The 21,891-nt window shown below is 45.7% G+C and overlaps 1 protein-coding gene across 3 annotated transcripts in view; it reads right to left on the bottom strand.

Moving 5' to 3' along the window:
• Positions 1-21,891, bottom strand: part of ATR (ATR serine/threonine kinase) — a 1,676,349-nt gene that overhangs the window by 345,739 nt on the left and 1,308,719 nt on the right. For all 3 annotated transcript variants that reach the window (XM_069618270.1, XM_069618272.1, XM_069618271.1), the window contains one exon: positions 17,204-17,338. In XM_069618270.1, coding sequence (XP_069474371.1) covers positions 17,204-17,338 — 135 coding nt within the window. The remainder of the gene's footprint in view (positions 1-17,203; positions 17,339-21,891) is intronic.

The following is a 21,891-nucleotide window of genomic DNA, read 5'->3' as shown; positions in this document are numbered from 1 at the left end:
CCGGTCCGCACTAAATAATCACGTTATGCCTTCAATAAACGAAATACATTCACTGCACACTGAAAGTTTTGAGGGAGTTCCGGTTGTTATTACAGGGCAGCCGTAATGGTACATGCAACATATTATCCCGTCGCACTGTGTGGTCTCTAATTATATGATCCAATGGACCTGCAAGGCTCCTCGTCGTATGTCAGCGTCGATGACTAACCTCCCTCGTTGGCAGGGCCCGCTCTTATCCATTTATCCCAGAGCCAGCGCCCCAGGCATAGCAGGCAGCGGCTGCCGTAAGGGTGTTGTAGGGCGCAGGTCGGGTGCCATCCCAGCCCGGGCCCGAACGTGTCCTGTAGGAAGTACTAGGCGCTGCGCATGAGGTGCATGCCGGTGAGAGGTGTTACTCACCACCTACATCGCTCCCAGTTACAGCCGTATGGTGCTGGTAGGGGCCCTTATTTCCTTGTTGCACTTCGTCCGCTGCGCCCGAGCCAGCAGCGCAGCTCAAGGAGGCGGGCACCAGACAGCCAGGGTCCGCAGAATGGACCAGTTCTTGTCTGCGTCAGTGTCCGCAGCGGTCCCTGTGTTGTTGTGGCAGTGGTCGTATCACGGTCCCCGATCCCCACCATGGTCAATCTCGGTGGCAGTCGGACCTCCGATGATATTCCCCGGGCCTTCACAGGAGTTGGCTTGCCCGTTTATCCACCGGATTGCGTCCCTGCGTCTGCAGCCTCGCCGCAGCATGTGGTGCCCGCTGGGCGTTGGCTGGTTCGTCTCCGGTACAGGGATTATACTCCAATGCTCAGCTGCCGTGGTGTCACATATCCCAGGGAAGCACCCTGTGTTGTGTCGTGCAGCGTACCAGTGGTTTCAGTACACTCCTCCCTCTCCACGGCCTCTGGCGTTCAGCTCCCCCAGCGGGGTAAGGTATTTATCTTGCGGTTCCCACAGCCAGCCTTCGCGCCTCACTACTCCCGCTCACTTCTTTTGGAAAGGATTTCTCAGAAAGTTTGGAATCCGGTTGGTCTGTTAATCATGCCGGGTGGTCCCTAACCCTTCATGAGCTGATGTCACCGCAATTTTTGTCACCGGTTGGCTCCATGATGGATTTAATTTAAATTAGGATCTGGTCCAAATCGGAGCCCTGAAATCAGGCAGCCATTACATACGTGCGCGCAACAGCGCCCCCCATGGCAACATCTTTTAAGACTAAGTCATTTAAGTGACATGATTTCCGCTGTTGCTGGGTAGGTAGCGCTAAATCTAATGATATTCGCGCTGGGGCGTGATCCGACAAGACTCTTAGGATGATTTCACATGCAGTGACCGTCGGGTTAGAGGGCTGAAGATCAAAATCAAAACTAGTCTTGAGAAGCCCTTGTGGACTGCCAAATATAACTTTTAGTCCCGTTCATCGAGGTGGAAAAATCTCCAGGACTCCACTACCGAGAGGTCTCTTAACAATTTTGTCATGGTTAAAAAATTACATTTGTCAGCGCTTGTCAGAGGAAGCATTTTATCTCCGGCAGGATCCACCACGCAATTAGTCTCCCACTATAATCAGTTCCCCCATCTGTGAAACCCATCAGCAACTGTGTCAGCGTCTTGGAGAAGACTTCCTGCCCTGTATTCAGAGTGTAGATAGAAATTATGGTCAGGTTGCAGTCCCTCAGTCTGGTATTTAGGGCTATATATCCCCCACATCGTCCCTTAGTACCACCCCTAACTCTCAACCAAAGCCCTTTGCAGGTGAGAAGTGCCACCGCCTTTATTTTAGTGCCACTGGTGGTGAAGTACGCCCTAGGGTAGGGCCTATAAACCATGTGTGCTTGGTCTTGGGGGAGGAGGTGGGTCTCCTGAAGGAACACCAATGTGAGGGAAGTGCCGCTAACCTCTGAAGGATTGCTTTCCCTTTATTATTAAGCCCTTGGACATTTAGGGTCAACCCGGAAACCTCTGGGACTATTCTGTATTTGCGCAGTGAGCAAGGTCATTGTTCGTTCTTCTGACATGGTAGAGACATGAGTATAGGCCAAAATTCAAGATGACCGTCAGAAAATAAATCATACTTGGGATCCTAAAAAGAAAATGGATCCCCTCTTATCCCCCACAAAACGTCCAAAATTAACAACCTTTCAAAACATCCAACATTTCCAACACATAAACCGGGTAAGTATCCCCGTGGGCCCCTCCAAGTTTTACCTATAGTCAAGTGATCAATAAATCAATAACAAGTAAGCCCGCAGTAACGGGCGGGATAACTGTGCAACCCAACCGTTGAACAAGATCAAATATGAGTCAGTCAATGCACATTTAGCCCCTCTAATAGTTCTGACATAAGGCCAAAGAGTGAAAAGTGAGAGAAAAGCACCTTGGAATCGTCCATGGCTGAATGCGGTCTGTTCAATGATTGTCCCACAGCCGCTGGACTTTTTTCCTAGATCTGCTCCTCATTCTCCTTGGGGCCTTCTCCAGGTTTCTCAGGTGATCTTGGTCATCTTCTCCATTTACTTCTCGCAAGGGGGTTGACCAGGCTTGCATGTCCCTTGCCTGACACTGAGGCCATAAAGTCCTCAGCTTCGCTCTCCATCATGATTATGTATCACTGGTCAAGATATTCGAACATTAGTTTACAGGGGAACCCCCCACCTCCATCTGTATTACACTTTGCGTTACCGTAACCAGGCTGTGGTTGTGTTCAGCTTCAACGTCTGGCTAGAGCTGTCAGGGCAATATCTTGGAACAGCTGGAGGTTTGCTTCCCGGACGGGGCCCTTTGATTCTGTCCGCCGCCAGAATTAGTTATTTCTGTTGGAAGAAGTGGACCCTTGTGAGAACATCTGGAAGGCGGTTCCTCTGCATCTGCATCGAGGAGTATATCCTGTGTGTTCTGTCTAGGACTAACTCCTCTCCTTTGTTTCTTGACCAACAGCTCCCAAAAGACGTTCATCACAAACTCCACCAATTCTTGGTCTTTAACATGTCGGGGGATCCCTCTTATTCAAATATTGTTCCGCCATGAGCAGTTTTTCAATATCTTCCTGTTTGATTCAAATCTGCTCCACTTGTTCTTAAACCTTGAGCATTCTCTGCTGAAGTTCCGCATTAAGCAGTGTGCATTAAGTTCATTCAGTCGCTTTTCAGCATAGCGAACATGGCTATCAATCACTGTTATGGATTTTGATAATCTGTCTCCTGAAGTCTGGATTTGCTGCTTAAGCTCCTACTTGAGCTCCGCAAATAAGATCTTCATGTCAGATTTAGTAGCCACCGTTCTCTCTGGCTCTTAGTACATCGGTGGAACATGGATTTGGGCTATGGTGGCCTGTTGGTGCTTCGTCCTATTGTCCTGGGGAGATATCATGGTTTTCATATCCCTTGCTTTGCGTTTGGCGGGTCCTTGGCCATAGTTGAGTGGTATAGGGAGTGAACAACCCCCCCCCCCGTCCAGGTTGAGTCCCGGGAGAGGATTAAGTACTGGCCCCTGGCAATGCATTCTGCTTGATAATGTCAAGAACGTGGTTTATTCTGTGCAAGCCTCTAGTTCAAGCAGAACATACTCCCCTACTGGCGACCTGGTAGGTTGGGCTCCTGGGTGCAGAGGGCTATCGGCCGGCAGATGTCTGAATTTTCATCGACGTGCGTTCCTGATTCGGTGCTCCCCTTTCTGGGGGCTATTGGGCTGGTTCAACAAGGAGTTACGCACTCTGCTCCTACCTGTCGAGTTGTGTAGTCGCTGATGTTGTCAGGAGTCCATAACTACTATCCCTGTGATTAGCGTACAAGTGTTGTGTCCATCAGTAACACTGGCAGTCTGCTACCGGCCCTGCTTTCCTGTTCAGGTCATTGGTGGTGCAGGCGCTGCAGCGTTATTCCTTAAGGGATCATCCAGACTTCCCTGGAGTTCAATGCAGGGGTGATATGGTCGGGCTTCCAAGGGGACTGCGTTTGCGCCCGCTCCCCGAATCTGGACGCCAGGGCGCCACTGCCAGCGTCTGAGGGCTCCATGGCCAGTTCGGTTGAGCGACGCTATTCCAAGCATCTCAGGGCTCTCTGGAAAGTGAGTGGAGGGGGCTGGGGGAAGTTCTACAGGCTTTAGAGCGCGGCAGAACATTGTTTAAGATTTCGGCATGATTGCCAGCACCGATGAATCAATGTAAAAGCTGTGGACTCACCGCTCACATCGGCTGGTTCTTCGGCCGTTCGGGGCCGGCTCCCGCGCCTTTGGGTCACAGCAGCACAGTTCATCAAGGGGCAGTCAACCAGCATCAATTATTGGCAGTCTTCAGAGCGCAGGTCCTCTGCTCTTCTCACGGCACAGGTGCCATCTTTGACTGCAGTGCTGAATTTGCCTCGAGGATTGTGTCGCACCCTCAACAGCGAGAGGTCGGGTTCTATCTCGGCAGGCAGATGGAGATGGGAGGCCACTACCGTAAGAGATATTTCTGTGCAATTTATATTGTGTTAGTGCATTTAGCAGGCCCGCAGGGATGATTCGTCCCCGAGCGCACAGATGACATGTCTTGCCGGTCCGTTGCCTGGCCACGCACCCCTATTTGATAGATATCTAAACCACATGTACATCACAGGTGGTTTCTTTGCATTAGACACAGACCACAAAAAATAGAGTGCTGCAGAGAGAAATGGAATTAGTTATTAAAAATGCATGAGACAAAAGCCATATCTTAAGTTTGCGACAGCCAAAGTATGATCAGCACTAATGGAGAAAGGAAGAGCATTCTATAAGGCAGGGGCAAGAACAGAGAAAGTATGTCCAACGTTCCGAGCAACAAGAAAGGAGTATAATGCTGGAGTCTTATAAAAAGAAACCTAGAACCTTTATTAAAGAGGATTTTAAGAAGCACCACCTATCAGATAAAAGATAATAAGTGGAGCACAAACCAAAAATCAAATGAGCTGCAGAGACCAGACTACCCTGAAGAGTTGTAAAACAATAGAAAGTAAGACCCAGAGAAAAGTTCTTATAGGGTTGGATAATGCAGATGCAGTAGAAATGTGGGCTAACAAAGATAAGATGGGGAAGATTTGATTGAGGAGTCGAAGATAGAAATGGCAGGCTGAAGGCACCAACTAGTGAGCCATATAAATAAGATTATTAGCAAAATTAGCACCACGTTTCCTAACAGAAGAACCTGGATGGGGTCTTTGACCTAAAGCAGCAGGACAGAAATAAGAACACCAGAAAGAATTGAGATCACCAAAAACGGTGACCTCTTCTTTGTCCGAGTGCAAATTAAGAGAGTTGGTATTAATCCACATGAAAATATTAGGCATACTGGATTGAAATGCTCCTGCTGCACTAGAGTTTCACTCCCCAAACAAACCGATAAGGAGCGGAGCATTATCATCGCTGGTTAAAAACGAAAATCCAAAAGCAAGAAATAAGAACAAAGAAGAGGGGAAATGTCAGGGTTGAAGATCTGGACTACAGGATAGAAGGGAAATAGACTTATAGCAATAACCCAAAAAAGAGGACAACAGAAAAATAATGGCAGAGATGCCACAAACGGAAAGGAGATCAAACAGTATGACATGGTTGATGCTTTAGAAGGTAGATGACAGGTCAAGTATATTATCATTTTGATATTGTCAAGGATGGCCAGACTCCGCACCACAACCATGGTGGAGAGAAGATGACAATAATTCTCAACCGTGGAAGGAAATGCCATACATAGTGAAGTGTTCAGGATTGTCACCAGGAACTGAATCCTCTGTACTTGAGATGGATATAATTTATTTTGATTTACTTCGAAACCTAGCATGAATAATGAATAGAACATGCTCCAACAAGGGCAGGGCCATGGAAGTGGCTGTTTCCAGGCAGCAGTTCAAACAGGGATTCAAATCAATCTCCTGGAGCCTGAAATGAGCCCCAACCACTCAAGGACCTTGGTAAATATTAGTGTTATTGAGTCAATGGGTTTGGTGGTTTTCGACTCTTTGGTATTACAAAGTATTGAGATTACCAATGTTCACAAAAGCCAAAAATCTGTGAAGATCCCTATCCCTGATGATATCCCAAATATGGTGTGACTAATCCCCGGATGTCGTCACTTCTCCCCTAGTGGAGGCCCCGTCTCATGAGGTCAGGGAGGTGAGGCCACTTCCCGATAGTCTCCCTGGTGGTGGTACTGAGTGGGTGAATATCATGGGGAGGGAAGCACCCTATGGGATTAGTGACAACCTGGGGAGAACGCAGTATCCCCATGACCCACCTTACCTGAATCCACCTTCTGCACCAACCCCCCTACAACACCATCCCTCATGTTCCTGTTTCCTTAAAACGGTAAGGTAGGAAGTACTGGGACGAGGAAGAATGTGGGCTCCTCAAGGGGCCTATATCCGTTAGAGAAGAGGAAAAGACCAACTGACTCACTGGGAGTCCTTAAGATCAGAACTGAGACGGAGAAGTAGCGTGGAAGCATAACAAGCACATACTGAGCGGTCTAGTCTTTATAGACTTCCGATTGGCCAAGGCACAGCTGAAATAGAAGAGGGGAAAGTCAAACAGAGAGAGATCCTCCCTGCAGGAACCAGGAGTTGCTGAGCCCGCAGTCTGGAGCCGAACAAAGCAATCAAGGAAGGGACACTTAGCCATCAGAAGAGAAGTTCCAGAGAGCTCCAGCATGGTTGTGACATGTCTGAAAACAGGAGGACAAAGCACCAGCTGATTGAGAGAGCTGGAGAACGTGGTACGCCTGGGATGCAAAGTCTGAAAGCTGGAAGACGCTGCAGAGCTCAGGCGGAGGAGGTGGTATCCGAATGGAGATTGAGACGCCCAGAAGCAGCCGACAGGCCGTTGAGCAACCAGATGAGGGTTGGGAAACCGGGAGGCTTGCTGGGAAGTCTAAAGCAGTGGGACACAGGTCTGGGACCCACATCCAATAAGGAGTGGTATCCAGAGACCTCTTCTTTGTGGCAGTCCCTGGCGGACTGGGAGACCAGAGCTGGCCAGATGGTATTGTACGATTTTACCTATTTTAAAAACAGGGGCTGCGGGGGTGTCCCCCGCAATACCCCACTCACTATGCTATACAGTATAGTGAGCGGGGTGTTGCGGGGGACACCCATGCAGCGCACCCGAGAAAAAAAAGTATTTGAAAAAAAAAAAGAAGGGGGCTGCGGGGGTGTCCCCCACAACACCCCGCTCACTATACTTTACAGTATAGTGAGCGGGGGAAACCCCTGCAGCTTCAACAAAAAAAGAAAAAAGAAAAGGACCCTGCAGTGCTGGTTCCCGATCACGGAAGTGAAAGGGAAATGGCGCCGCAGGGACAAAGCATGAATGAAAGGTAAGTAGGGTTTGGTTATGTTGCGGGTGGGGTGTGTTGTGGGTGTGAGTTTTTAGGGGTTTTAAATGCGTGTTCACATGGGAAATGTGCAAACCTTTTGTGGTTCGCACATTTCACGTGCAAACTTTTCCGTTGCTGGCTTTTCTGCAATGGAAAAATCACACAGATCCTCCCAGACCATGAGAGAAAGAAACCAAAGGGGTCTGGGACCCAAGAAAAAGAAACCAAAGGGGTCTGGGACCCGAGAGAAAAAATCAATACCACATGAGTCGTGGACCTGACAGAAAGAATAAACTGGCTGGATAGTGATTCAGGTACAAGTACTGAGACAAGAAGGGATTGGGGGTTTCTATTTTGCCATATCAGAGACAGTGGCAGATCTTAGACTTCGGTATAGGACTCTCAAAGTCCTTGGAGATTTTCATTTCCATCCAAATGACCCTGGTGATGTTCAGGCGGACCATCTTATTGCCCCAGTTAGAGGTGGGCCCTACTCATTGGGCAATATCCTCGATTTTATCTTTTCCCCTCCCGCACTGGTTACGCTCTTTCCCACCTTGCCTGTTATCCGGTCCAACCTCGTGTGGTCATCCCGTTTTCAGTGAATGTTTCTTCCATTTCTCAGCCTCTGGCACTACTCTATGCACCCCTCGCGGCACTGGGTGAAGATTAATCATTCTGATATTTCCTCAAGCATTATTATTGCATTGACCATCAGTGCCCCCTGTGATTTTTTGTCCCGCTTGTCTGCTCTGACGGCCACTTCTAACTCCTTAGTGCCAACTAAAGCTTCTAGGCCTTGTGGTCGGCTTTCAGACCCATGGGTTTCTGCTGACATAGATAAGCTCTGTCTTGCCTGTAGGCAAACAGGGCGCAAGTTGCGCATCGCCTATTGTCCTATGACTCATTTAGCATTATGTAAAGCCACTGTATTATACCAACGTGCCTTCATGCAAGCCAAGTGCACGTATTTTGGTCGTATTTTGCTTCTCGTGTGGAAGCTGTGGTGAACCTCTTAATATTTTCCAGGAGTGGGGGATAGTTTGCCTTATACATATGGTCTAAGGTTTTTGTGATGCTAATTTCCAAATATGTCAATTTATTGCCCGTCCACATATATGGTGTTCCGGGTTTCAACTCCTCTCCCCTCTCCCGTGAAATCTGGATACTCAGGATCTCGGATTTGCCCTTATTTATTTTTTGCCCTGCTACTTCCCCAGACTGCCCCAGTATTCTGTCCACCGCCTTTAAGGACCCCCCTGGATTGGTGATTGTTAATAGCATATCATTTGCAAATGCTGTAATCTTGTGTTCCTTCCCACCGAATGGGACCCCTTCTATTTCCTTCGCGAGCCTAATCCTATTATTTATTTAATATGCTCATAGCCAATACTGGCTTTACATATAACAACAATATACATTAAAATACATCAATCTTTTATACAAAATCTAAAAATAATGTTTCATTAAAAATCTATCTTATTTAACATCTTCACTTATGCACACAATGTTTCAATACAAAATCCCTGCTGATAATTCTTTTAAAATCTCTAAAACAGCTTCATAAAATGTCATCATATGATAAATCAGGTTCAAATCATGACCACCTAACAGTGATTCCCATATATCATTTATAGTCCTATCCTTTCTCGTGTTGTCATATGCTGCCAGGCATTTAGTGCACAGATTCTGAAGGCTTTCACTCGCATATAATGTATTTTGCGGACTCTATACACATCAATCCACAGAGTCTACAATATCTGCATTCTCTTGATAAATTAAATTTTGCACCATAGATTTCCATAGTGTCTCTCATATTGAAAAGACCACTATTTCTTTTGGTTGCAAGGATAACCACATTTTGTCCACTACTTTGGGTCTATATCACTTGTTTCAATTACCATTTAAGCTTGTTAGTACAGAATGTTAACCAGCTCTTAGCATCTTCTTTAAACCATTTATGATATATGTTCCTCAGTTTATGAACTATTTTTAGATCCTGTTTCTTATGTTTTTCATCAGGTCTACTATAAATGTATCATTATCCAATTTAACTAATTTCCGATAGAGAATGGCCATTAAATATATTGCACTATGTCACTCACACTATTCATGTGACATTCTAGCAGTATGTATTCCCGTGGTAAACTTCTGGGCATTCTCAGCAATATTCGTAGCATTTTCGCTTCAAATCTTTCTAATTCTGTTATGAATGACATTCCCCATATTTCTGCCCCATATAGTAGACATGAAACAATCTTAGAGGAGTATAACATCACAATGGTACTAACAGAGAAACCACCTTGACATCCTATAAAATTTCTCAGTGCCATTGTTGCAATCATACATCTCTGCTTTGTGTCCTGCCAGTGTAATTTCCAGGAGAGTTGGTGATCAATCATCACTCCTAAATGTTTATACTGTTCCACTATCTCTATAATCCTATTAGGTAGGGGCTCCAAGTACAGGGCGTACAGAAGTGGGGATAGCAGGTACCCCTGTTTTGTGCCTCTGGATACTTTGACCGGGTCTGTAAACACCACATTTATGAGTAGCCGCAACAATGGGTTTTTGTAGTTGGCTTCTATCTTTGAAATATATGATTCACTGAACCCCATTGTGCGCAGTGGGAAAGAGGAACCCCCACTCCACCCAAGGCTTTTTTGGCGTCCAGCGCCACCACCAGGGCCTCTCTTTGCGTTTTGTTGACTTTCTCAATAATGTGGGCTATTCTCCTAGTGTTGCTGTGGGTTTAACGCCTGCGTATGACACCCAACTGATTGGATTCTATCAAGGTGGGCAGAAAAGGGTCTAAGCGGGCTGCCAATATATTAGTATAAATCTTAGCATCCAGGTTAATTAGAGCTATTGGCCTATACGACCCGCATAGAGTATGGTCCTTTCCTGGCTTGGGCAGTAGTATCACTTTTCCCTCCTCCATTGAGGGCGTTATTCCTCCCTCCTGCCCAAATCTTTTATACAATGACGCCAGGTGTGGAGCTAAGGCTTTCTTTGAAGTTTTATAAAATTCTGACTTGAAGCCATCAGATCCCGGTTCTTTATTGGTGGTGCGGTCATCGCTTTAAGCACCTCCTCTCTTGTTATTTCCCTCTCTAACTTTCACCTTTCCAGGGCTGTAATCCTAGGAAGGTCACAGTTTGCTAAATACTCTTCCTAGGCTCCATCTGCCGGGATTTCCAATTTATAGACCTTCCCATAAAATTCAGTGAATTCTCTTTTGATGGCCTTAATATCTGTTGTTCGTTCTCTCCCCCCACCCCGGTCTTAATTTTTAGGATGATTCTATCCTTTCTTAACATTCTGGCTAGCATCCTGTCCGCTTTATTTGCCTTTATATAATACTTCTGTTTCAGATACAGTAGGGCCCTCGTTGCCTTGTGTGTTAGTAGGGTTTCTAGATGTCCTCTCACCGCCTTGTACTCCCTACGTACCTCCCCAGAGGGCCTGTCCACCATCTGAATCGTGAGAGCCTTCAGTTTGTCCACCAGATCACTCTCTAGTCGCCTCATTTCCCTTTCTCGTCTCACTTTTACCGCAGTTATCTTTCCCCTAATGGTGGCTTTAAAAGCATCCCAAATCCATCGTGGGCCTACGTCTTGTGTCTCGTATAATTCAAAGACCTGGTTATCCCGTCCCTCAGTTCCTTCCTCAGAATTTCGTCCCTGAATATGTGTGCTGGATATCTCCACTTCCATAGGGTTGCTAGTCATGTCGATAGCGAGAATAACAGTGTGATTGGTGCATGCTCTGATATGGAAATGGCTCCCACCTCCAATACCTTCACCCTACCCAGCAGAGTGCTTGATACCCAGATATAATCTATCGTGGATGCCATCCTATGGACGTGGAAGTAAAACGTGTATTCCTTCATGTCCTCTCAATTCTCTCCATGTAACCTGTAGCGCTAAGTTATCCAGCATCCCCTTCAGTTCCTTAGAGGGTCTACTTAGATTATGATAGAGCCTGGCACTCCTGTCCTTCTCAGGGTCACAGGCTAGGTTGAAGTCTCCTGGCAATATTATCTTCCCTTTAGCAAACCCCTCCAGCTTACGTACCATTCATTGTATATAGTGGTCTTGGCCTTTATTTGGAGCATACAAGGAGGCTAATGTGATTGTTTCCCCTCCCCCCTGAAGCACTGAGGTTACATACCTACCGTTTGTATCTTTACTAACCCCCATTATTTTGAGTTCTACCCTATTTTTCTGTGCTATAAGGGTGCCCCTTTCTTTTTTGGTTATTTGACTGAAGTATTCTGTCATATCCCCTTAGTCTGAACCTGTGCGCGTCCTTTTCTTGTATATGAGTTTCCTGCAATGCAACGAGATCTGGGCACTCCCTCGCTAAGTACTTTAACAGTTGTTTCCTTTTAAACAGGTGAGTTAAACCCCTTTACATTCATCGATATGAGTTTCATCAGTTTACTTTTAGCCTTTCTTACTGTGAGTTTCTAGTCTTGAGCCTTCCTCTACCTGTCTGACCTCTCCCCCCCCAAACTCAAACCCGGCCCTAGCTTCCCCCACCGCCCACTACCCCCCCACCCCTCCACGCTGGGGTGACCCAACCAGCCTCCAGCCCCTCCCGATTTGCCTCTTCGGGTGTTGAGCCCCTTCTCACCCCCAGTGTTTCCCCTTGCAAGTCTGCCCTGACCCATGTGATTTCCAAGACGTCCCCATTTGCCCGCCTGCCCAATTTTATTTTGTTTACCTATACCCTCCCCAGGAAATCTTACTTTTCACCCTTGACATTGTGGTTACCAGTTCTGCAGTGGACCCCCTTTCAATTGCACTTGTTACTAGTAGTCGTCCTCTCTCCGGGACTCTCGGGCCTAGCGGTCCCTGCTTTTTTCCAGCCTTTCTCTTCGATTCTCGGGTCGCCCACTCCCACGCCTTCCTTTTCAGATGTTCCTTCTCTGCGGCCTGACTCTCTCCATATGCCGAGTCCACTTCGATGCCCAGTATGTCTGCTCCCTCTTCGGCCAATGTGATTCTCCTCTGTCTTTTAGCTAGTTCAAAGATGATTCTAAATGGGAATGCCCATGTGTATCTAATGTTCCTTTTGATCAGCTCCTGTACTATCGGGCGCATCTGCCACCTTTTGTTCAGTGTAATTTGGGACAGGTCTTGGTAGAGTTGTATCGCTGAGCCATTGTATTTAAGTTTTTCTGACTTTCTAGCTGAAGCGAGTATGCGTTCCTTTTGTATTCATGCATAGCCACCAGGACGTCCCTAGGCCTGGCCCCCTGCTCATTTCTCTTTGGGACCACTCTGTGGACTCTGTCGACCATGATTCCTTCTGTGTCTGGTATGTCGAGCAGAGTTGAAAATATTTGTTGGATTGCCTGTTGTAGTTCCGCATCTCCCACCGCCTCCGGTAATGCTTTTACCCTGATGTTGGCCCTCCTTGACCTATTTTCGAGGACTTCAGTCTGTATTTCAAGGTTATCCGTTACCCTTGCCAGGTGTTCCATCATGTCGTCTATTTTGTGGGTATACTCCGCCAGTTCCTGCAAGGCTCTTTCGTTAGTATCCACTCTTGCTCCCAGGCCATGTAGTTCACTTCTGACCTCTTTTATTGTTCCTGTTAAGTCTTCCTTCATTTTGTCAAGTTGCACCTGCATCAAATTAGCCATTCGGTCTCCGAAGCTCTCTCGTTTCACAGTCCTGCAAAGATCCTCCCTCTTTCCTCCACATTTTCTGGATCGCCCCCTCGCTGCCTTTTCTGTTTCCTTTCAGTGGGATCTGGGTTTTTTCCCCCTGCTTTTGACATTCCGGCCTGTCTCTGATACCGCCCCTTCACTGGGCTCACAGCCCTTACCTCCTCCCACCGATGCGCTCCAGGTCCCCTCCCTCACGCTTTCACCGTACTTGACTCGACCGTGGGCAATCTGGGGCAGTTTGGCACTGGCTTTGTGGTGCCGCCCCCACCCCCCCCGCTTACCCGTCCGCCCCTTCCTGCTCTCTACTTCTGTTCCTGCTTCGCCTGGTTGGCCGAAGGTACCTCAGCTCTACCGTCCTTTATGCCTGTCCTGTAATTTCTGGGGGTGGTTATGTCACCTCAGGACCTGATGCTGGATATCCAGTGCTTTACGTTACACGAGAGCGTTCACCGCTTCTTGGGGCTTCCTGCTGCCCCAGCGCCCTTTTCACTTGCACCTGCTCTGGCTGGATGCTGCTGAAGCCTCCTCCAAGCCCCCTGCGTGGACCAGGGCCATTTTGTTCCTTTGTTGACCATCACTGACCTTTTTGACCTCCTTAAGGAATCAGTTGAGGTTCCACGTGCCCCCAGACCTTTTCTGCTTGGCCCTGTGCCGGCTGCTTTCACTGGTCTCCCTTTTATTTTGTTGTGCTTTTATGTCTTGGGGCTTGTTATGCCTCCAGACGCCCCCACTTACTGGGGAGTTGTGGGGGGTGGGGGGGGGTCCGGTGCTCTGCTCCTTTCGGAACTGTCGGCCGTCCCTTTGGGCTTTCCTGTTGCCCCTGCGCCCTGGTGACTGGGGCTTAATTAGGGGGGTGCCTGTGTTGTTCCAGCCTTGCCCCCACTTGATTTGCTTTGGGGGACTGGCCGTCTCTGGGGTGCTCCTTGGTGCCGTTCTGCTGCCCCCCCACCCTGTTAGCCTCTTTAGGAGCCTGTGGTTTCTTCACAGGCTAAGCCCCTTTCCAGCACTGCCCTGGTGCTCCTCCCTGGAGGGAGTGCAGGTGCTTAGCCTGTTCCCGACTATTGCGGGCAGCAGGGGTTCTCCTACCTAAAGATTGCTGAGGCTGGGCTCACTACCACTGCCTCCGGCTTGCCTCAGCTCCGTCCACGCTTCATGTTCCTGAGCTGCACTTTCCTTTTTTTAACCTCCCCTTCGCTCTCCTCCTCAGGAGGGCAATGGCTTCTCTGCTCCTCCTTCACCCCCGCTCACTGCAGGGGGCTCACTCTCCTTGCCGCCTTCTCCGTTTCCCCTGCAGCGGGGGGCCCTTCCTCCTGGTCTTCTGGCGCTCCGGCTCCTGGCCCCCTCTGATGATTGCCGGCCCTGTTGCTCTCCTTCGGACGCAGTGAGGGAGATCTCTCCTTCCCTGGTAATGTGCTGCTCACCGCACATCTCCCGTGCCCAGACTCCTTCAGGCCAGCTCGGGACCTGTTCCCGCTGTCACGCCACCCTTCTTTGTGGCTTCGGGTCTGCTCCTGGCGGGAGTCCCCTGCTGCCCTGCTGGCCCGGCTCCCCTGCGGACCCCTTCTTGGTGTTGACTCGGGGCACAAGACCCGGTGCCGGCTCCGCTGCTGTTGCCTTAATGTTCCCAGCGTCACAGCCCCTTCTTCCCTGACTGGGCTGGCGCAACCGCATTCCTTTGCCTGTTTTCGCCTCTGGGCTTGGGACCCGACTTGGCCCCGGACACACTGCGTCCTCAATGCTCCGGGCGACTTCGGGTCACCGCGCCTCCTGGGTGACCACGATTGCCCTGACTGGGCCGGCACCTCAGCGTAACTGTTCCTCCTCATCACGTAGGGCTCAGGAGCCCCCCTGGGTGCACTGGTCGCTGCTCCGCTACGGTTTCTGCACCAATTCATGCCTGGGGAGGGGAATTATAGTCAGATTTCACCTCTCGGAGTTGGCGGGGGATCGGAGCTCAGTGCTTCACTAAGTCTCCACCATGGCCACCATCTTGGAAGTGTCCTAACCCTGGCTCTTTAACACTTACCTTGCTCAGCTCCTTCTCCCCCAACTTCCAGTGTTACGCAGATGACACACAACTCTTTTTCAAACTTCCTGCTGACCCTCATGCATCTTCCATCATCCCGTACTGCCTATCTGTCATCCAGTCCTTCCACTTCCAACAACCTCTGCCTCAATGCCAGCAAGACTGAGATCCTTCCTTTTGGGACCCGTACTCCCTCCTTCTTCCCCTCACTCTGGCCGTCCTCTATGGGCTCTCCCCCTTCTCCTACATCTGAATACAGAAACCTCAGAGAAACTTCGACTCCTCTCTCTCCTTCTTCCCTCACATTCAGGACATTGCCAAGAAGTCCAACTATCAACTCACCCTTTTCAAAGGAATTCTCCCTTTTCTCACTTTTCCCCAGAAGCTCAATGTTACCAGAGCTCTGGTTCTCTCAAGGCTATACTACTGCAGAAGCCTTCTCTTGACTCCAACCTCTTCCTCTCTACGACCCCTCCAGCTAACCCTAATTTCCAGAATGCAAAATTCTTAGTGGAAGATATATCCAAAACAGATGGGCCCGGTAAACAGGAACAAGAAACCATCATGAGCTGATAGCCTGTGTGAGAAATTCACATGGCTTGGAACACGGGAATGAACAAGCCGGATTCTGAAGGCCAGGGATGCAAGCAGGCTAAAGTAAAGTGCTACCCAGATGTGATTTTCAGGGAATTCCCCCATGGTTCTTCCCACATTATAAATGCAGATAGAGGGAACGCAGCCCCAAGGTTACTTCAGCCTAAAAGTATCTTATTGATTCTCCTCTCCAAGTTAAGGTGCAATTCCTTAAACTAGGCCGAAATTAGTTTTTCTCCTTCTGTAACTGACGAAGGTCTCGCAGAGGCTTCGTGGGTGCCAGTAAGGTTCACAGTCACTGGGATGGAAGCTCCGATCCAGAAAGAATTATCTGCTCTGTCTTAGAGAATGCAGGCCATCTCTTTTTTAGCAGGCATTACAATTGTTTTATCAGAGGGTAAAAGAAGTACCTCGACTGTCTCTGCGGTTACACGAGGGCTCCAATTTTGATTAGTGGAAGGCTGCTGTCATAAATTAGGAACATATCCAGCCTTGCACCATCCGAAACGTCACTCTTCTATGCATCTTGGTATGCCAAAGCCATAAGGAAATCAGGGCAAGCATTAAGAGGCCATGGCAGCCACCATCTTCTTATTTTACTTCCAATGCCCGATATCACCACCACTTCATACTACGTTCTCTGCAGATATGTACTCCACTGGCCAAGACCAAATCAGCCACTATATTGCCAGCACCTCTAATGTAATGGGATGACATTTCCGTGTGACCAGGAAAAAGAGCCACACTGCTGCTTTCCACAAAATGAAGAGGGGAAGAATGCACTGCCAGCACCAAATACCGGCTCCCATTTGGAGCCTTCATGATCCCTCATGGATAATAACATCCCCCAGAGTGCAGCCTCTGCCAGAGACCCAAACATGATCAAAGTTGTGTGTTCTGCTGGCCCCATCTCTCCATATACTTGTGTATGGGCGCGTTATAAATGCCATATCATATCATATATCATAAATCATTCAGTACAAAATCTTAAAATGCAAACCATATGGGCAAGAAGGTTTGTAATGATTGTAAAAATGCAAAGCTAAGAAGATGGGTCAGTGTCTACGAAAACTGTGGTATGCTAAGGCTGGAAACAACAAGGCTAGAAATTCAACAATCAGGAAGGGGAAGTGATAATAAACCCAATACCCTTATGACAAATCCTTATGCACTGTGAAGGTTTCCGAGGAGAATGAGTATAACAAAATGCATGTTGGCTTTGGATGAGTGGAAACGACCAAGAGTTACTGTGTTTGATCACTCATGCCAGTTCTCTATACTGGTTGGACATTATCGAAAGCAAAATATAATACATTACTTTAAAAAAAAAAAGACTGTAAAAGCCTACAAGACTCTTGAACATTTAGAGCATATTTGATCGTTGTAATGCTGTATACACCTTAGAGACAAATGATTAAATGGCATACTGAAACTAGTGAAGTCAGGGAGGGACTGATAACTGAGCAACATTTTTTTTTTTAATCAACATTCTGTGAGGTTTTCATTGTGGAAGTAAATTATTTTGCATCTCTCCTAATATAACAATGCACTACAGGGAAAATAACCTTGATGCTCTAGCTGCCATGTTGTCCGTACATACCGGTTTATTACAGAGTTCCAGGAGTTTATCAGTAAGGCGAGTTGCATCACCGATGAATTTTCCTAGGGAACCCTCCATGTGGATGGCTTTCTCCAGGATTTCTTTGCATCTGTTGACACGTGTTGGGTAAGACGACTGAAAAAGACAAAGGTCAAATGCACTAATTATGCAAGTGTATACTTCTTTGTGTAAATCAGAACAAAATGTGGTTGAGTAAGAACAACAAGTTATTTACGCTGAAAAGATCTTTAGGTGCATGACTAAACAGCAATCCAATTATGAAACAGAGACTGTGACGGGGTGACTGCTTTCCCCTGTGTTCGCGACCAGAGGCAGCACCTACCGGGCTGCAGCGGTAGTGGAAGGACAGCAGGGCGCCAGCATTCTCCAGGTGAGGGACTCCCTCTTGCTTTCACGAAGGGTCATCTGGACTATGAGACCCTGTCTTCCCCGTATGGTGCGCTTTCTCCACGTTCTACCGGCGCATCATCTGAACCACCCGGACCACGGATTACCAAAGGCCAAAGTTTCACTGCAGCCCTGAATACTTACCAAGTAGGGGGTCTCACCAGTCCATGAATCAGGGGCCAACCCCCTACCTAAAAGGCAGAGGTGCAGGGCCAGGGATGGCACAGAGAGGATGACAACGCCCCATAGAGAACGGAGGGGGCGGGCCATGAGGTGTACCTGGGACACAAGTAGTATGGCAAACACTGATTGGCCCGTTGCTGTGGTCGACCCGTTAAAAACCAGTCCCGCTGATACACCGGGTCAGTGTTGTTCTCCTCCTTGCAGGGGAGCGAGATTGGGAGAAGAGAGGACGACCAGACCTGGACCTACGAAGAGCCAGTGATGAGGCGACACCCTTCCCAACTCAGAGTCTGCACGAGGCACCGTTTGGAAGGTCTGATGGAAGAGACCTGAAGGGACTGATTTTTCCTTATCTGAATAAAGGATTTCCTTTGACAGCTGCAAGCTGTGTCCCTCTTCCTTTAAAGAGACACTAAATATTTTTAAATCTGGAAAGGTTTATGTACACTATTTTATTCATTACAATAGGTAGCTTGCAATATTTCACATCAAATCAGCCCATACCCTTTGATCTGTTTTTAATAAGAAATAGGACAGTTATTATGTTAGTTACACAAGACAGTAGTAGACTTTCTTTTGACTTTGAATGAGTTTCTTTTCCGTAGAAAGATATTCATGCATCCTCAGAAGGGCTCACAATTGTACTTCTTATATAAAGTGTTGATCAATTTTTTCAATGTTCATTCGGATGAAACATCCGCTGATGTCTTATGTGATTACCCATAGCCTAAAATTTTGAACTTTGATAATCTTTGTAATGGACACGAGCTGTTGGGATGGTCTCAGTCTCTCTGAATTGAAAACTTGAAGTTTCAACTTTGGCTTCTTTTATTTCAGACAGTGTTTCAAAACAAAAAAATGCCACATGCTATTAAAGCGTACATTGCTGAATTTGTTTAAACCTGGGTAAACCTCTTGAAGCACGTGAAAAAATGCAATGAAGACTTTACATGCCCCTCTAGGCTGAGGGCAATGGGGTAGTTGGATTACTAAAACATGACTGTTTGTCCCCTTTTACAAATTAAATATGTTATATTCCAAAGTTGTTTAGACTGTACATAAAATGAATATAACATTTAACAAATAACTTCCTAATGTGTAATATGAGTGCTTCCAGGTGAGGAGTAGGAATAAAAGAGGTTGTACGGTTTAATTTCTCAACAATTTATTTTTTCTGTATTTTTGCAGTTTTGCAGAGTATCTACAATTGTGCCGATTGTTTTATGATTTGTGTTACACAATAATGCATAAAACTAATAAAAAGATTACAAACAACAAAAAAAGGTCGTATTCTAGAAGTGCTCAATTTTAAGTCATGTTGCTAGTAAATAAATATGAATTCCTTGTTAATTGCATCTACACCAGCTAATTAAGATACTTTTCTCGGACTTATGCTCACTTCTCCGATGCGTAATTTAAATGAGTGGGAAAGTATGGTGATTTGAAACAGATGGTAGGCATAAGATGCAGAGTCATTATTTTCTCTAGAAATTATAGTTTGAATTTCAGTGTGGGTGGATAGACTGGCAATCTTTAGATCCCCATATTCCCATTAATTTGTCTAGCAGTGAAATTATTGTAACCAGAAGTATATTTTTTAAAAGTAACTTTGTCCTCTTGGCTTTCTATTAGCAAATGTGGTGCTACTGGGACAATCAGGTCCTTACACATTGTACAGGTAAACATGTACCTGGCTAGAGTGTATAGGGTTTTAAACTTTAAACGTTTTCATAAGAAAAAAATGTATTTTTGATCTATCAAATGAGACATTTTGGGACATGCATTATATGAAACATGGCTCAAATATTTAAATCTTTCAGCAATAAGGAGTTGTCCCAAATATGAGAAATCCACACTGCTGAGTGTTTTAAGTCATTTCTGTATTTTGCAGGATATATTAACAGGTTCTCACTGTCTATACTCACTTCTCTTAAACATGGATTGACTGAATTTGTGCATTTGTGCAGTGAGTTTCTAAGACATTTTTCATCATCGTGAAGTTTCTTTTTAAACCGCCAATTAGAGTCCTAAAATGTTGCAATTCCCTTCCAAAAATGCTCCTAAAAATATAACTTTGGCCCATTGCAGTAGCCCAGTTACACCATTGTATATGGGACAATGTCAATGTTCCATTCTGCTTTATAAAAGTAGAGTGTTTTTCATGAAAAGGCTATTGTTTATATGATCAGAAAATATTATGGAAATTTCCAAAGAAATGTATGAGTTGTATGTATTAATAAAGACTGGAAAAGATTTGAAAAGTGGGCAAATACATTCTTTTTCATTGGCACAATTATTTTATGTCAAATATTCTTCTAACATCTATTTTTGTAAGTGAGGGAGGGGACGCAATATTCAGGTGAAACATCACTCATAACTAGCGAGAGTATGTGTCTGAACATATTTGCTGATACCCTGCTGCTTTTCTGAGATGATTCGATGTAAAATGTTATTGATTTTCTTATACAGAAATATTGAGGAAAATTCAGCATTTTATGATACTGATCTACAAGAAAAGGTCTTTTATTTTGTCTGGAGAATATGATAAACTTTTGCTATGGTGTGGTCTTTTTTTATGATTCCTAAATGCCTGAAGACAAGTTTTATCGATACACTCTTTGACTATATTCTCTGGTAGTCCATCTGAGTAACTTGGATTGCTATTTGCTTATAGTTCTATACTAGAATTTATTTCTTTGATTGTAATTTTACTCAACAACAGATTAGAACCTTTTCTGTGAAATCCTAAACAGTGTTAGTAAGCCTCAGTATTTCTCAATTCGTTTTTTGTGGTCTCACTTCTCTAGAGTATACATTTTCAAAATTGTTTTGAAAATTGACACGTCGTCTTCCTCCTTTTTCAGTGGTTGGGTTTTTCTGTAAAAAAATTCAATAGCCTTTTGTGCTTCCTTTCAGGCTTGCATGTAGGTCATTTCCACGTTTTTATTATTTATGTTTCACATAGCTTTTTTGGAATACATTCTCATGTTCTTTAACTTTTGTTTTAATTTACAAATAGGTATCAAGTGATTTTATTAAACCTGATACAATTTCAATATATGACTCAAATCATAATTTTAATCTACACTTAATGGCAATAATTTACATAGCAGGAAAAACACTTTAAGAACACATCTATACAATAATAAAATTCATCCTATTCAATCGTACAACCATTCATCCACATGCAAACCCGAGATGAGGCAGTGGTTGAAGACTCTAGTGACCCATCTCAACTGTCTGGCCACCTTTAACATCCATTGTGGCCAAATATTCTTTCTATAAACAATCTCATTGATGAATCATATGCCATAGTTTTTATAGATTTTATATACTGTGTATCCCTTGGAGTTTTGTATGAATAAATTGGATGGTTGACGTTTGCATGTGGAATTGTATCAGGTTAATAAAATCCCTTGATACCTATTTGTAAATTTTCTGTGATCTATTGCTATATTAATACCCTTATCCAGAGTGTGGGGTCTCCTGTGTCCTTCAGAGTATATATACTTTCACTTTTGTTTGACATTTTTATTTTTACTGAACTTTATTTGTGATTGTACATTGTGAGGAGTCAGCAATGCGCGGAGGGTATTTTTTATTTTTTTATTTGAATTTTTATTGTAATACAATTTTTACAAAAAATTGAGTGTAAGTAGATCCAACAAGCACCACGCTTTTTCCAAAGTTTCAAGAGTTTGGGGGATCGACAGTTTTACTTTGCCAGTGAGGATTCTTTTTCTTGCTCCAAGTCGACCTCTTTGAAGAAAAGGGCCACACCAATCACCCATCTCGTCTTTGTCCCGCTGTTTAGGGCGATCCACCAACTCTCTTCATCAAAAGTTTTGAAAGTTGCTAACATTTTGGCCAGATGTCTTTCTCTAGTGAGTTGTGTTCCTGTACAGGACAATAGGAGGTGTCGACTAGTTTCTATCCGGTCTTTTTCCTCACAGTATCGGCATTTATTAGAGGTAGATTGTTTTCTGGCCGCCAATCCTTCATCAGTCTTTACCTGATTCAATCTGAATCTTAGAAATAGCATCGCTAGGAGTCTGTCCAGGGATTTCTCTAGGTAGCTCCGAACTGTATTCACTTTC

Source organism: Ambystoma mexicanum, chromosome 10, assembly GCF_040938575.1.
Source record: "Ambystoma mexicanum isolate Mex_15411 chromosome 10, UKY_AmexF1_1, whole genome shotgun sequence".
In the NCBI taxonomy this organism is placed as follows: domain Eukaryota; kingdom Metazoa; phylum Chordata; class Amphibia; order Caudata; family Ambystomatidae; genus Ambystoma; species Ambystoma mexicanum.
Note: the sequence above shows the minus strand (reverse complement) of the source record. Positions and strands in the feature narration are given on the sequence as shown.